This window comes from Dromiciops gliroides, chromosome 3, assembly GCF_019393635.1.
Source record: "Dromiciops gliroides isolate mDroGli1 chromosome 3, mDroGli1.pri, whole genome shotgun sequence".
In the NCBI taxonomy this organism is placed as follows: Eukaryota; Metazoa; Chordata; class Mammalia; order Microbiotheria; family Microbiotheriidae; genus Dromiciops; species Dromiciops gliroides.
The window spans coordinates 342,031,499-342,048,386 of NC_057863.1; the positions used below are offsets into that span (position 1 = coordinate 342,031,499).

The window sequence follows — 16,888 nt, forward strand, 5'->3', positions numbered from 1 at the left end:
GATCTCTCACCAAAATGATTGGATCATCTCACAGATCCACCAACAATGAATTAAGGTCCAAATTTTTCCACATCTCCTCCAAAATTTTTTACTTTCCCCTTCTATCATTTTAGCCAATCTGATTGGTGTAAAATCTCAAGGTTGTTTTAATTTGCATTTCTCTAATCAATAATGATTTTGAGCATTTTTTCATATGACTATAAATAGTTTTGATTTCTTTATTGGAAAACTGCCTGTTCATATCCTTTGACCATTTATCAATTGGGGAATGATTTGTATTCTTATACATTTGACAAAGTTCTTTATATATTTGAGATGAGACCTTTATCTGAGGAACTGTTTATATATCCCCCAGCCCCCAGTTTCTTGTTTCTTTCTGATCTTGGCTACATCTGTTTTATTTGTACAAAACCTTTTTTTAATTTAATGTACTTTAAATTATCCATTTTACATCTCACAATGCTCTTTATATCATTTTTTCATAAATTGTTCACCTATTCATAAGTCTGATAGGTAAGGTGTTCCATGTTCTTCAAATTTTCTTGTAATATCTCCCATTATATCTAAGTCATGTATCCATTTTGACCTTATCTTGATAAATGGTGTAAAACACTGTTCTTTGCCCAATTTCTGCCAGACTGCTTTCCAACTTCCCAATTTTTTTTTTTACCAAATAATGAATTCTATCCCCGAAACTTAAGTCTTTACACTTGCCAAAGAGGTTACTATATTCATTTGTTGCTGTATATTATATGCTTACTCTGTTCCAATGATCTACCTTTTTATTTCTTAGCCAGTGCAATAGGGTTTTTTTATTTGTTTGTTTTTTGTGGGGCAGTGGGGGTTAAGTGACTTGCCCAGTGTCACACAGCTAGTATGTGTCAAGTGTCTGAGGCCGGATTTGAACTCAGGTACTTCTGAATCCAGGGCGGGTGCTTTATCCACTGTGCCGCCTAGCTGTCCCACAGTACAATAGTTTTGATGATTATTGCCTTATAGTTTAAGACCTGGTACTGCTAAACCTTTACATTTTTTCTCATTAATTCCTTTGATATTCTTGATCTTTTGTTCTTCCAAATTAATTTTGTTGTCTTTTTTCTAGCTCAGTAAAATAATTCAACATGTGACTTTTTTTTTTTTTTTTGGGCAGGGCAATGAGGATTAAGTGACTTGCCCAGGGTCACACAGGTAGTAAGTGTCAAGGGTCTGAGGCCAGATTTGAACTCAGGTCATCCTGAATCCAGGGCTGGTGCTTTATCTACTGCACCACCTAGCTTCCCCTCTGTTCTGTGAATTTTTAAACCGTGTTTCAATCACTTTTGCCCTTTTCTTTGTTTAATATTGACTGTGGAATTTTGTCCTTGTTTCTGAATACTATGAAATGTATGAAGCCCTTGCCTGAGAATTTCAATTAGTTCCTTCCAAACAGCAATGCTTGTAAATACAAATAAACAATGTTTGTGATAGCCTTGAAATCTGAAATGAAGAATTCTAAGGCTTTTCTTCCACAGAACCTAGGTCTCCTCCACTGAAGAACAATGTTCAGTAGATTTAAGGGAGCACACAGACAAGAAATATATGAAAAACAACAGATGTGTTACAATTTATAATGTAGGGAATACCCACTTTGATGAGATTTCAAAACCACTTTTATAGTTTTGGTGTGTCTTCATTGGTTTAATGCCTAGGCATTTGCTACATTTTGTCATTACTCTAAGTGTGCTTTCTCTATGTTTCTGTTGGTGAAATTTAGAAATGCTGAGATTTGTGAATGATAGCCAACTATCATGCTAGAGCCATGTTATCACAATTAATATTCAGTTGGGTCTCTTGGTTTTTCTAAATAAGAGAATTATAGCATTTTAAAAGATAGTTTTGAGGTTTTTTTTCCTGTGCCAATTTCTTTCAATTCCTTTTGTTATCGGCTATAGGTGGATTTTCTAAAATTATGTAAAACGTTAAAGGTGAGAGTGAACAATTCTTAGTATTCTTCTTGGGAACATCTCTAATGTTTCCCCATTAAGCTCTCCTTAATAAACACTTCTATTATTATACTTTTTAGTATTTTTAATTTCAATAGATGTTGCTTTTAATCAAAGGTTTTTTATACATCTACTGATATAATGATCTGTATAGTTTTGTTACTGACCGGATTATACTTATTCAAGCAACCATTTATTAAATGCCTACTAAGCACCAGTGTTTAGCACTGTGTTATTTACTGGGAAACAAATACAAATACTGAAACAATGCGCACTCTCAAAGAGCTTACTTACATTCTCATTGGAGGAAACATTCATTTATAAGCATACACAGAATATAAAAAGCACAGTAATTAAATGCAAGGTAGTTTGGGAAGGACATTAGCTATTGGTGGTGCTGGTAGGGATGAGGAAAGGCTTCACTTAGAAGGTGGTGCCTGTGCTGTCTTCAGAGAGAGGGATTCTATGTGACAGAAGCGAGGAGACAGTGCACTCCAGGTAAGAGGGGCAAAGACAAGGTATAGAAGTAAGAGGATCCGGGGCAGCTAGGTGGCGCAGTGGTTAAGGCACTAGCCTTGGATTCAGGACGACCTGAGTTCAAACCCAGCTTCAGACACTTACTGTGTGACCCTGGGCAAGTCACTTAAACCCCATTGCCCTTTAAAAAAAAAAAAAAAGAAGAAGTAAGAAGATCATGTGTGAAACAGGCCAGTTTGGATGGATCAGTGTGCAAGGGAAAATAATATGCAGTAAAGTTGGAAATACTCATTCTCCTAATTTTAAGTCACTTCTGCATTCCTTCCACTAACCCTACTTGATCAAAATGGAAGATTTTGGGGGGAAAGAGGTAATGTTTATTCATGTTTAAATTAAAAGATTAATACTTTGTGTCCATATTTATAAATGATCTATTATTTTTTTTGTTTTAATACAGTCTATTTTGTTAGACAGATGTGGATATGGATTCCTCGATCTTTAAGCGTTCATTTGGTGCCTTTTTTCGGTGCCTCCTCAATGGGCTTTCTTATGAAATTGCTTTATTTTTATTACCTATTTCCTGTTTTGTCAATTGGGGTTTTTAGTGGGGTAGGGCTTAAGGTCCAGACCTCTGACTTAACAGTGGTTTGGGAAATTTCCAGAGAGGAAACTTCCTCTGCTAATGCATAGCAATTGCTCTTTAATTTAGTCTTAGAGTAGCCTGAGGTAGGGAGGTTGAGTGACTTGTTCAGTGTTATATAGTCAGCATCTGGGAGAACTTCAACCCAGGTACTCCTGACTCCCATGGCCGGCCTTCTATTCACTATTATATGCTGCTTGGCTGTTTTCTATTTTATAAGTATTTATCCATTTATGCTAACAGTTTTGTTGACATGTTAACTATGTAACAGTTTCTGATAGGTTTATTTCTTTTGCATTCACTGTGATTTCCTCCAATTTCTGATTTTATTTTTCTCCTTCTGTGGAGTAGATTTAATTGTCAATTCTAACAGCCTTTTCAAAAATAACTTTATAATAATTAGGGTCATACATTTAGAACATCCCTTAAGAGACCATAAAGTCCAACTACCTTATTTCACAGATGAGAAAACTGAAGCACATAGAGACTAAATACCTGGCCCAGGGTCATTCAACTAATAATCTGAAGACTATGAATCTAGGTCTTCCCGACTCTAAGTCTGGCAGTTCAATTGTTTTTATATTCTCTTATTGAATTATTTTAAAAATTCATTTCAAAAATTGATTTTGGTGTATTAATTTGTTCATGTGCCAACTTCTTTAACTTTAAACTTTACATTTTCTTTTCCCTCCCAAGCTCTCATTGTTTTAAATGTGCCCCTGCTTTTGCCAAGTCCCATATATTTTGATATGCTGCATCTGTAGTCACCTTTAAATTTATTGGTTTTTTTAGAACTTGTTTTTTAACTTGGGCATTACTAAATAAGTTATTCTTTTAATCTCCACAAAAGCCAACATTTTTTTTTTAAAAACCTAACCCATATTTTCGCTGATTACTAATTTTATTACCTTGTGATCCATAAATGCATTCAAAATTTCTTCATTTCTTACCTTTTCTACAACTTCTATTGCAATCTAAAATGTGATCACTCTGGTAGTTCTGCTTCATTTCTGTTTCTTCTGATTTTGAGTAGAGATCCCAAAGATTCCTTGCAACCTTATATCATTTTTCTTCCAGTCTCTTATTCCAAGTTTTAGAAGTAGGTTTAAAAGTCCTCTTCCTATTGTGTTCCATGGCCCACAGAAAATGATGTTCATGATAACAACTGAATAAGAGTCTCAAATTAATATACTACAAACGGGAACTAGAGCCAACTTGAGTTAATACTGTGATCAAACATTAGGATGATGGGATTTAGAGGTACAAAGGACCTTAGGATCATCTAGCTCATCCTCTTTATTTCAAAGACAGGGAAACAGAGGCCTAAAGGAGGAAAGTGACTTGCTGAAGTATACAAAAGTAGGAAAAGATCTGGGATTCAAACTCAGGACCAAATCCTATGATTTATCTACCACATCAGGTCGTAAACACAGAATCCTAGAAATGAAAATTACCTCAGACTGTCTAGTCCAGCTCACAAATTCTTTCTACAATATCCCTAGCAAGTGATTATCCTGCACCCATTTGCTGTGGATGAGTACTAATGAACCAAAAGGATCGGTAACTCATTATTTCCAGGGGTGGCCCAAACCACTTTGGACAATTCCAATTGCCAGGAAGGTTTTCTTCATATTGAGCTGAAATTTATCTTTTTATAACTTTAACCTACCGGCCCTCATTCTGCCCTCTTATCCTTTCCAAAATACAGTGCTACAAACTCAATACTTCAGATGTAGTCTGATCATAATATAATCAGTCTAGCACAATATTAGACAAAACATTAATCAATCTGAATAAAATCCTAAGACTTCCATCTCTACATTTGATGTTTGTGCTTTTGTCCTTAGAAATTAGCAAACATATAAGATGCATTAAAAGTCTAAACCAGAATACTTAGAGTTTGGTGTACACCATTAATTTAATTTTGGTTAACCTGAAGTGGAATCCAACATTGTCTACAATGTACAAAAAAGGATGCTTTAAAAAAATATATTTTAAAGCTTTATAAAATATACTTGTCCACTTCTGAGCCTTAGTAAGAACAGCATCTTTGATGATTTATGATGCTATACTGCCTTAGGTTCAAATTTCTGAAGATCAACGGTCATTGTACAGGGCTATATTGTATAAAGGTTGAGTTGTATTCTGATGCTAGAACATACCCTGGAAGACCTTTTTTTGGGGGGGTGGGGGTGGTGGCACAATGAGAGTTAAGTGACTTGCCCAGGGTCACACAGCTAGTAAGTGTCAAGTGTTTGAGGCTGGATTTGAACTCAGGTCCTCCTGAATCCAGGGCCAGTGCTTTATCCACTGTGTCATCTAGCTGCACCCCAGAAGACATTTTAAAAAACAAATCCTTGGCATATTTTTTTCTAAGAGTCAAACGTGGTTAAAAAATTTGTGGGGGAATATTTTAGCTAATCGAGGTTGTACAGTAATAATTAGTCCATGTATTTATTCACTAATATATATGCAGAGGATACAGAAATACTAATATATGGTCTTATACTAACTAATATAGGGTCTTATACTATACTATGCTCAAGGAACTAACAGTCAATTTAGGAAGAACCTATCATGCCTTAAATGATAGCAAGCAACATAAGCTGATTCATAATTAACTGCTATATTGTTTATTATAGGCTATGATTGAGGTAGTTAGAAGTTAAATCAATGAGGGCTGAAATACCTAGGGAAGGATTTATAGAAATGGAATGGTGACAGAACTTTGACCGGCCTCCCCCCTTTTTCCTGTTATATTTCAAAGTACACTAATAGCAACATTAAAAATAGCATTACTAGATAATATAATGGGCTGTGTGCATGCATAGCTCTGCCAGGTAAAGACTATCATCATGAACCAGGGACAGGATAATTAAGAGGGCTGAGAAGAAGAGCCTTTCTGGGGAAGAATGAGTGGAGACCAAAGGCAAAATGTAAAATGAACACCAAGCTAGGAATCAGAGCTACTCAGGCACACCAAATCACAGGGCCTGAGGTAAGAAAAGAAGCCAGGAGCCAGAGTGAGGATTTCATTATGAAGAGGTCCCTATAGGAACCAGGAGGCCCACTGTCAGAAGCATTAGTAATTACTCATCTGATGTAATCTGCTTCCTAAGGGCTCCCTACAGTTAAGTCTCCTCTAATGTGGAGCTGTACTCTTTTGGTTGCATCAGTGAACCTCTGGTACCTGATGAGAGGGTCTCTCTAGCTCAGTATTCTCAAGTGTTTTGTGGGAGAATATGAAAATTGCTTTCTATGACCTCAAAAGGTTAGGATGTCCTCTGAAAGTCCTTAATTTTCTTTTATTATTTGTTATGGATTAGGGAGGCTGCATGTTGCAGTGGAGAGATAACTGAACTCTGCCAATCATGGGACCTGAGTTAGAATCCTAGCTCTGCCACTTATTACTTGTCTGACTGTAAAATGAGATTAGACTAAATGACCTCTGAGTTCCCTTCATTCCTGTGAATAATCAATGAGTTTAACCTATTAATATTTTTAGCTTGTAAAATTACACAATGTATTTTCATTTGAAAGCTACACAAAAGAACAATTTTATATACAAATCTTAAATTTAATGGAAGAAAGCAAAAAAAAATTCCATCCATCTGTGAATAAGTTATCGCCATATTAATGGCATCAATATTCTAAATACACTAACTCAAAATACATGACTAAAGTAGAGGCAGCACCCAACCTAGCTAATTTCACACTTGAGGTAAAACTATAAAATTGAGCTCTCTTTTCCTAATGTCTTGGTAGGTTTGCATAACAGACACATCAGCTTTTCACATCTCAGGCCAAAAGAATTCTTTGTCTTACCCTTGGTATGGCATTGAGCAGAGAAGCAAGGCAAAGTACAGCAATTCAACATCATTCTTCCAGTTACTAGTTTCCTCAACTTTCTCATTTTACTCTTTCTACTATTAAAGAAAATATAAAGGTCAATTAAATTGTCACAAAAAGATCAAAACCAAAGTTATAGATGAATATTTAAGTTCAACACAAACTAATGAAGATATTTAGGCCCATGGAGCTAAATATTTGTTAAAATTCTCTAATATTAAGCAATTTAAATTAGTTATCTTCACGAACAAATGTTTTTGGATTCTACTTTGTTAACAATTATCTATTGTTCAAAGATGCTCATAGCTTAACGATATAAGTTCGAAACCTACGACAAACCATTCTGGACACACAATAATCTGCCCATGAAAGATAAGAAGTTAATTAGTTTCCTGCTGGGGGAATGTTCTCATGTAGATACTGTAAAGCTAAGTCTGTCCACTTCATCTCTTGTTCTTTGACAGATTCTGTTGTGCCACCATTGTCTTGTTCTGGTTCAGGAAGTTCATTCTGAAAATGTGAAAGAAGAACTCAGAATGACATGTTCCAAAGGAGCAAATATTTTATTAAATGAAAGCTAGCGATTAACCCAATAAGCAACAAGCATTTATTAAGTGTCTACTAAATGCAAGGCACTAAGGACACAAAGAGAAAGTGAAAAAGTTCCTGCCCTCAAGCTTACAATACTGATAGGTGAATAGAGAGTGTACAACAAAAAGTAAGAAATTTCTGGGGTGAAGCACTAGTAGCTGGGGTGTCAGTTAAGGCCTCATGTAGAAAGTAACCAAAGAAATACTTAAAAGAGTCATTTTACTTTTTTTTTTTAGCTGCTTTAAGAGTTCTTTTCTTTTTCTTGGTTTGGCACATATATGTCAAGGGTAAAATGCTGCAGTAGGAAAGAACAATTAACAATTTCCTAAGCCGGTGTTATCTTTATAGTTTTAAAGGATAATTATGTGTTTAAGACTTTTTTGTCCAGTTAATGTCAGTAAAAATACTAATTTTATGTGAAATTCAAATGTACTTGAAGAAATTTAAACACTTTTGACTTTCCCCTACTAAAACCCTCTCCTGATCTTGGGTTCAGGTGATCGTGGCTTCTAGGAGGTTGTTCATGAGTACACATTGGGACAGGTTCTACCAAGATGGGAAGACTCTGAGTTCAGAGATGGTAACTAACAGGCAGTGTATTTTGTCAAATGAGGCCTCTATTAGAGTTAAGTTCAGAGATGTTCATTACCAGAAAGTTGGCCATCAAAAGAGGAACATTTTTTTAGATCTAGTGACTCATGAAGATAGTTATGGTATGAAAGAATTGTGACTTACTTTGGTGGAGAGGGTGAAAGAATTCATACCTATGAAATAATGGGTTTTGGATATACTACCATTTCTAATAAAGACAGACAAGCTTTTCTCAAACAAAAGATTAACATTAACAACAGAAATGTAATGCAAATAAGTCTATAAATCATGGGTAGAATATATGTGATTCATTGGTCCCATTCTGCTCTTGGGTTGATTTCAATTGGCCTAAGGTAAGTTCTCTAAAATTCTAGATACATATGTGAAAGTTTCTGAGGTAGATACAGCTCCTTATCCTACACAACTGATGTCTCTGCTTTGCTTGAAGGATTAAGCAGAAATGATATTTCGAAGTGGGATCTTTAACTTTTTCTTTTAGGTCCTTAATCCCTTTCACCTTTTCTTTTCTCTCTTCTATGACCCCTAGTTCAACTTAATTAAGGTATATCTCTTTGTTATTTATTGTACTTAGTGAATAGTTTTATATTTTTTGTTCTTGATTTTTAAAAGTAGGTAACCAGAACTTTTATAGTTCTTTCAAAAACAGTTAAGATTGTTTTTACTTGCATATTATCCTTGATTATTTCCCCTACCATTCTTCCATCTGTTAAGAGAAAACTATTTTTCCACCTCTTTTCTAATTTTTTCTTGTTTCAGTAGGCCCTCATGACATACATAGCTCATAAGCCTTAGATACATATATCATAAGCCTTTATTAAAATGCAAAATAATAGAATTATATTCTTAAAAAGTTGGAAGCAATCTTAGAAATTACTTAGTTTGGACCTGAAGTATACATTTTCCTTACATCTTTACCAAGTGGTTATCCAGGCTCATCCTGTAAAGTGTGTTCATTTGTGTGAGCACTTGTTTTTAATTCAGTAAAAACAAACATAGGACTAAGAATAAAAATCTAGGAACGTCTACAGGCATGGCCAAAAACTTGGTGGGTGTGGAGAGTAGAACAGATATCTCTCAGAAAATCTTGTAAAGGTCTAACAGCAATGTATGGAGGTTTACAAAGAGAGGAAATGAATGGCAGATAAAGTAGGAAGAGAACATTATTTAGTTGTTCTAAGGTACGTTCTTAATTTAAAAAAAATTTTTTTTCATTTATTTTAGTGGTTCCGACTCTTTATTCTTATCTCTAGCTATAGTACATTGAAATAAGCACTAGAATGAGAGTCAGGAGACCTGTTACCAACTAGTTTTATGACCTTGAGCAAATTACTTAACCTCTCTATGCCTTGGCTAATTTGTATTGAAAGAATTTAAATTGTTTTTTACATCCATCACAAGGCCTCTCTATCTTCATTGACTCTGGTAGAGGGCCTCCTTACTAAGTGCTTAGATCAGTGGTGTCAAACTCAGACACAGGTCCACTAAACTCTAAGGATCCCTGTGGCTGCATTTTGACTTAGAAGACCACACATTAACATTATCTTTGTTCTACTGTATTTTTATTTTTAAAATATTTCCCATTTACATTCTAATCTGGTTCTGGCCCACTAAGGAAATACGACTGACAACTCTGGCCTAGGCAAAATGCTCCCATTGTGTGTCACATGCTATTCTTCCTCTCTGCTTTTGTTCAGTTTGTTACCATTCTTTGTCTTTATCCCTTATCTGCTCCTTAACACTTTACTGGTTTCCCCTAACAGCCAATATGTTGCTCACAATGATATACCCATTCCCTCATTCACAGAACATTTTACCTACCAGTGGTATTGCAACATCTTCATAGGGCAACTTATCTTCTCTCCAAGCATCATCAATCAAATCCAGAATTCTTCCATCCCTCTGTACCTCACTGTCCATTCTTTTGTGATTTTGAATTTCTCAGTCCTAGGGCCCACAAATTATAGCTCAAAAATGTGGTGGCTAGTGGATTAAAAAAAAAAAACCACACACAACCAATTAATTTTTTTAATTAGTACAAACATACTTTTAATTGCTTTGTGCCAGTGGACATGACCTGATCTCAAAATAAGCATAAAATGGATGACAGCAGGCTAATAATTTTTTGGTTCTTATTTGAAAGGTTTTACTAGAATGAAGTAAAATGATCCCCTTTCAATGTTTATACCCAGACCAATGAAAGCATGGATCCTTCAAAATTAACTTTTTTTTAATATTCATTTAAATTCTTGTATCCAACATTTTAAAACTTTTTTTCATTTTCTTCAAGGTGCTCATCGCCCTCTTTTTGTTATCTACCTATCCCTCTCATCAGAATACTTAAGTCCTAAGTCACCTCTGATTAATGTTTTGTTTTTTTTAATTGCCACATAGATTGTAAACTCCTTGACTGATTTTCATCTTTCTATCTCTGTCTGGCAGAGTGCCTCCAGCAGAAAGCAGTGAAAAAAATGTTTGAATTATAATCTTATGTGGCTATTGAACTCATATCCTGAAGCCTCAATTAGACTAGAAGCTCACTAGAGCAGAGGCTGTGACTTATACAATTTTGTCATCTCTGAAGATCCAGCACACAATGGATGGCCAATCATTTGTAGACTTTGGCAGATTTTTACAAACTCTTTCAAAATTTACAAACGCTGCCGATTTTGGCATTAGCAGGGTGCATGGCTGATAATGCCGAATAAAGCCATGATTTATGAATAGTTGTAAATACCTAACTGCCCAATTCCTTTCCTGAAGCTTGAGGAACCAATTTTGAGGCCTACCCCATCGCAGTTCTAACCCTTTCACCTTAACAAAATGTGGGGCGCCTTGGGTCACTAGACGACCTCAGAAAGGATCCGAACAACAATTTCACAAAACAGTGTTTAGAGATGTCGAGTAGTTTGCTGTGCGGTTGCTTCAGCGAGAAATCTGCATTTTAACTGAGGTCTCCCAGGCTCTAATGTCAGTTTCAGGCATCTCGGCAGCTCTACGGATGCTATGAATCAGAGGGGACACCTTCCCATAACCTCTCAAATCATCGTGTAGGTGTGAACCTATTGCACGTATACGTCTGAGGCCCAGCCCTACCTGGTGCGGCAGGTAGCTCTCGCTTCTGAGTTTGGGGCCAGCAGAAGAGAAAGGAGAGGAAGGGAACGACACGCTCCCCAAGTCTCTTACCCCTTGGAGGGCAGGATGGTGGAAGAAAAGAGCCGAGACTCTCGGGGAACTGAGGGGGTGGGGTGGGCGGTGAATACAGAGGGAGAGAGAAGGCGCAAACGCACAGCGACAAGAGGAAGGTAACCAAACGGACTTTGAGGCGATAGAAAGGAGGAGCGGTAGCGCATGCGTCTCGGCTCGCATACGGTTCTCTCGCGATCATTGCGCAGGCGTGCTACGCGAACCTCCAACAAGGAGCTCTTCCGTCTTCAACCGCAGCGCCTTTTGCTGCTCCACTAAGCAATTTCGCCGGGGTCACGTGACCCGCAAAACCCTTCCCTCCCTCCGTTTAGGCCCAGCGAATGATAGTAGTCGGGCGAGTCCACTCGACCACATTAAGGAAGGGGGGAGGATGAGGTTGGTTCTATTTATTAAGCGGGGGAGGGGGAGATTAAAAAAAATGTGTGAAAGGGGCGGAGGCAAAAGTTAAGAGGGGAGGGGGGGAGTTAGAGCGAGGAGGCGGCGCAGAAACGTCGGCGGCGCGCGGGGCCGGGAGAGGTAACGGTGGGAGAACGAGGAAAGGGCGGGGGTGGACGCTGCGGCGGCAGCGCCCCTTGGCGGCGGCGGCTGTGGACTCCTGGCTGGGCTGGGCTGCACGGATTGCGTGGTCGCGGGGCCGGGGCACCGACCCCGCTGCTCCTTAGTCCGCAGGCGCGGGTGGCGGCTGCGACCTTCTTCCCGGCGTCCTCTTCGCCTCGCTCCGCTCCGCTCTGTGCCGCGTCCGCTGGCCGATGTGGGGACTGGCTGGACGATGGCTCCGCCGGGCTCGTCGGCCAACCCCATCGTCAGGTGCCCGCCTCCCATCCTCGGGACGGTGGGCGGGGCTGGCCGCCTGGGCTCGGGCCCTACTCGAAGTGCGCTCCTCGACCTCAGACCCGGGACTGGGCGGCCGTGATCGGGGATGGAGGGCGTGGAAACCACGTGCCCCGAGCCCCGGCGGGCGATTCAAAAGGAGTCCGAGTGTGCGCTCTCGGGCTGGAGGGATTTAGGCCATTATCCTCCTCCCTCTTTCTCCTCCCCTTCCCGCCCTCCTCTCTCAGCACTCACCCCCAGGGAGGGTCCGAACTGCTTTGTGGACCAAATGCTCAGGAGACCATGGTCCAGAGTTCAAGTCCCTTCAAACATTAAAGCACCTACTAAGTGAGAATGAAAAACGGAGCAAGCCTCAGACTTCTGGTAGCCTTCCATTCTACAGGGTCTTGTATTTTGCTCCTATTGTCACTGTGGGCAAGCCACTTTCCTATCCAAAGTGGAGGCTTTCACTTCTGATGATCCCTGGATGCTTTGTATCTATTTGTTTACATGCTTCCCCCCCCCCCCCATTAGATTATAAGATCCTCGAGGGCTGACAATGTCTTCAGCCTCAGCGCTTAGCCCAGTACCTTGGCACATAGTAGATGCTTAATAAATGTTTGTTGAATTGAGCAAGTCATCAAACTTCATTGGGCCTTTGGTTTCCTCATCTGTAAAATGAGGGGTTGAGGGATGGGTATGGATTGGACCGGCTAGCTTCTGAAGTTGTTTCCAGCCCTATGAAATGACCTCGTGATTCTTCGACTTCCAAGGTCCTTTCCAGGTTTGAGAGGTTTAGGGAAGTTGTCCCCTCTGATAGGAGTGTATGAGGTGTTTAGGGAGGACTAACACCCCACGTGTGAGGGCTTGCTGAGCCCTTTTCAGGAGTGCTCATTCACCTTTGGTGTCCTGTCATCCAACTCTCACCTGTGGCTTCAAGAAGCCGTAGCATGTGCAGTGAGCACACCCCACTAAACCAGGTTGACGGTAACTCGCTAGCCTCTAGCCTTTCAGTAAATTGGGGGTAGGATGTTAACCCCAAACATGTGAAGGCTTCCTCCAACAAATCACAGCATTTTGTTCCAAAGGCCATGCAGGCTCTGTGGAGTGCCTAGAGCTTGGTCAGATATCAAAGAATCCAAGGCCATCCACTGCATCTTGGGCCATCACCAGTCACTCTGACTTTTATCTTGTCACTGGACTTGAATCATTCTGGAGGTGAGAGTGAGGCTGACTGGTCCTCTTTGAAAAGGAAGGAGGAATAATAGCATCTTAAAGTTGTGGGGCCTGAAGGGCTGTTACTTAACCCTTTCTGTTAAGGTCCTTCAAGACCTCAGTTAAAGTACAGATTTCTTGCCAAAGGTATGGTAAGTACATAAAGCTACTTGATCTCTCTATAAACACTTTATTGTGAGATTGTTGATTAGACCCTTTCTGAGATCTTTTCCAACCTTAAATCCTAAAACCATAAATACCCCTGGGTATTTATCTAGATTAACCCATTACAAACGTGTATAGTCAAGCAAAACAAATGTCCACATATCACACACACACACACACACACACACACACACACACACACACACACAGAGTTTCATTATTAATCCTCTTGGATTATGGTGGTCATTAGACTGAGCAGAGACCCTAATTCTTTCAAAGTTGTTTTTACTCTTGTATTTACTATATTGTTGTCATTTGTTTTCCTGGTTCTGTTCATCTCATTGGACATTAGTTCAAACAAGTCTTCCTGGGTTTCTAGCACAATAGTATTCCATTGCATTTCTATACGTAAGTTGTTCAGCCATTCCCCAATTTATGGACTTCCCCTCAGATTCCCATTCTTTGCCACCTCAAAAAGAACTGGAAATATTTTTGTACATCCTTAGAGTTTATTTTCCTTCCTAATTCTGTCCTCCCTTTTTTTTTTTTTTTAGTGAGGCAATTGGGGTTAAGTGACTTGCCCAGGGTCACACAGTAAGTGTTAAGTGTCTGAGGCCGGATTTGAACTCAGGTACTCCTGACTCCAGGGCTGGTGCTCCATCCACTACGCCACCTAGCTGCCTCCCTTCTCCCTTTTTACCTCATATATTCCTACTGATTAAAATGTATTTCTTTATTCATTGTATGAGTGTATGTCTGTATTCTTCTTTCCTATGACTAGTTCAGAGAGTAAGGTTCAGGTGTAAGCTATTCATTCTACTGCCTTCTCCTTCCTTCAATAGATGTCTGCTTGCATACTCTGATTATATGAGATAATTTTCCTCAATCTTCCTTTCCTTTCTCTTCCCTCTCCCCTCCCAGTGTATTTCTCTGTCTTGCTTTCCATTATAAAGATCATTAAGATATAACAGAACACTCCCAGGCCTTGTCTATTTAGACTGTTACTTGATGATGATAGGGTTTATAGGGGACTCTATATATCATCTTGTCATGGAGGAAATTGGTGGTGGTGGTGGGGTCCTTAGGTATTCCTCTTTAAAGAATTACACTCTCTTGCAAACAAATCCAATTGGAATAAAATGATCTTTTATTTAGGAGCTAGAAAAAATGACGGAGAGAGAAGTCATACTTCTCTCAAGGGGAGATGGTTCAAACAGGAGAAGGGCAAAAGCTTTTATAAATGGTAGATGGGGGTGATCACCTGAGAGTAGGATGTCCCATATTGGGGATGGTTTGGGAGAAATCAGGTGAGAGGCGGTTGTTCTGATTTCGGGAGCTATCTCTGTCCTCTTGGACAGACAGTTTAGCTGGCCAGCTTAAACTTTAATAGTCCCAAATTCTCAACACCACAACAATCTCATATTTGAATTAAACAGTTTATTCTTATTTAGTCCATTATGATTGTTCATTTGGGTTTACCTCTTAATGTTTTTCTTAAGTCCTGTGTTTGAACTTAATAGTTTCTACTCAGCTCAGGTCTTTTCATCAGGAATGTTTGGAATTCCTTTAATTAAAGGTCCATTTTCCCTCTAATACTATTCAGTTTTGCAGGGGAAGTTATTCTTGGCCACAAACCTTTGATTTCTGGGATAAGCATATTCTAAGTTCTCCTATCCTTTATAATGGTGGCTATTAAATTGACTGTGGCCCCTTGATACTTGAATTCTTTCTCTCTGACTGCTTTCAGTATTTTTTTCTCTGACCTGGAAGCTCTAGGTTTTGGCTTTGCTTTTCTTGGGAATTTTCATTTTGGTGTTTTGGGAAGTGACAGGTGGATTCTCTTTATTTCTACTTTTGCCCACTGGTTCTAAGAGATTGGAGCAAGAATTCTCTTAAGATTTCTTGAAATATGGTTTCTTAGCTCTTTTTTTTTTTTGGTCTTGGCTTTCAGGTATGAGAGGAAAACAACCCCTGCTCAACAATTCTCTGGAACTCAGTGATGGGGATGTGTCAAAGGCTCATTTATTATCATTCTCTCGAGAAAGGGCACCTCAGTGTACAGCTGGTGGGTGCAAAGAATGGGGGTTGGAAGGCCCCATTTTAACCCCTAGTCCCAAACATGAATGGACCCTCCCCTTTTTCATCACTGGCTGGATTACTCTAGGGTTACAATCTACTTGGGAAAGCTAGCTAAGGCTAGCCCTAATTTCCATAATTATTCTTTGAGTTCTTAGGTAATGGGGAGGGGACACAGGGACATTCCTCCAATCCTCTCTGGAGAGGACCTCGTTGAGATAAGCTCAGGACTACTTGAGCCATGTGATCTGTTTGCTGGAGGGGAAGGAAGAGGGACTGAGACCTTTGTCCTCAAATGGTCAGGAGGAGTGTAGTTTGAATGGTGACAGTTATATCCTTATTGAGAGGAGACCATTACCCATTTCCTCACAAAGTGGTTCATTAATTTCTTTTCTTTTCTTTTCTTTTCTTTTCTTTTCTTTTCTTTTCTTTTCTTTTCTTTTCTTTTCTTTTCTTTTCTTTTCTTTTCTTTTCTTTTCTCTTCTCTTCTTTTCTTTCCTCTCTCTCTCTCTCTCTCTCTCTCTCTCTCTCTCTCTCTTTCTTTCTTTCTTCTTTCTTTTTTGAGGGGCAATGAGGGTTAAGTGACTTGCCCAGGGTCACACAGCTAGTAGGTGTCAAGTATCTGAGGCTGGATTTGAAATCATGTCCTCCTGACTCCAGAGCCGGTGCTTTATCCATTGTGCCACCTAGCTGCCCCTGGTTCATTGATTTCTTAAATTTTTGTTGGTAGAGCAAGGTTTGCACCTCTTATGTCAAGCTGTTAATTTTAATTCCCTTTCCAAGTCTTTCTTCAATAGTTCTCATTTATTCTCCATTTCCCCCCTTTGGGGGCTATCATTTCATCCCTTCCAGGAGTTTTTGTTGAGTTTGTGTCCGAGCTATGTTTTTCTTGGAGATTTTGCTTGTAGATGTTTTGGAGTCATTCTCTTCTTCTAGGTTTTGTGTCTTAAGCATTCTTGTTACCCAAATAGTTTTTATGGTGTGATTTAAAAAAAATCACTCATATTTCCAGCCTATTTCCTGACTTTACACTTGGTGGTAGGGCCCCTTCTTGCCACAACTTCTCCTTCCTCCCCACTCTCCTCCCCTCTCCCCAGTGTTTCACATGGACAGACTGGTCAGACCCTGGCCCCAGTGTCCATAGGCACCTTTGTTTACCTAGGCTGACCTGGGATGGCAAAATGACTCATTAACGTTTGCTTGAATTTCCCCTATCATGATTCACTCTAGTGTGTTTTTTAGGTCTGTTTGAAAGAGTTTTGAGAGG

General features: G+C 39.2%; 2 protein-coding genes across 3 annotated transcripts in view; one reads left to right on the top strand and one right to left on the bottom strand.

Annotated features, from left to right (window-relative positions):
• Positions 1-1,189: 1,189 nt before the first annotated feature.
• On the bottom strand, positions 1,190-11,519 carry ANAPC13 (anaphase promoting complex subunit 13). Of its 2 annotated transcripts, none has more exons than XM_043998988.1 (3): positions 11,335-11,519; positions 9,970-10,131; positions 1,190-7,458 (listed from the first exon to the last, which is right to left on the bottom strand). In XM_043998988.1, the coding sequence occupies exons 2-3, from the start codon at positions 10,066-10,068 to the stop codon at positions 7,333-7,335; spliced, it is 225 nt and encodes a 74-aa protein (XP_043854923.1). In that variant the 5' UTR covers positions 10,069-10,131; positions 11,335-11,519; the 3' UTR covers positions 1,190-7,332. The 2 variants fall into 2 exon arrangements, with proteins under 2 accessions (XP_043854923.1, XP_043854922.1); XM_043998987.1 differs by having other exon boundaries at positions 11,245-11,518.
• Positions 11,520-11,889: 370 nt separating this feature from the next.
• The window catches only part of CEP63 (centrosomal protein 63), a 58,518-nt gene continuing 53,519 nt past the window's right edge, over positions 11,890-16,888 (top strand). Inside the window, exon 1 of the mRNA XM_043995728.1 lies at positions 11,890-12,162. Coding sequence (XP_043851663.1) covers positions 12,125-12,162 — 38 coding nt within the window. The 5' untranslated portion in view covers positions 11,890-12,124. The remainder of the gene's footprint in view (positions 12,163-16,888) is intronic.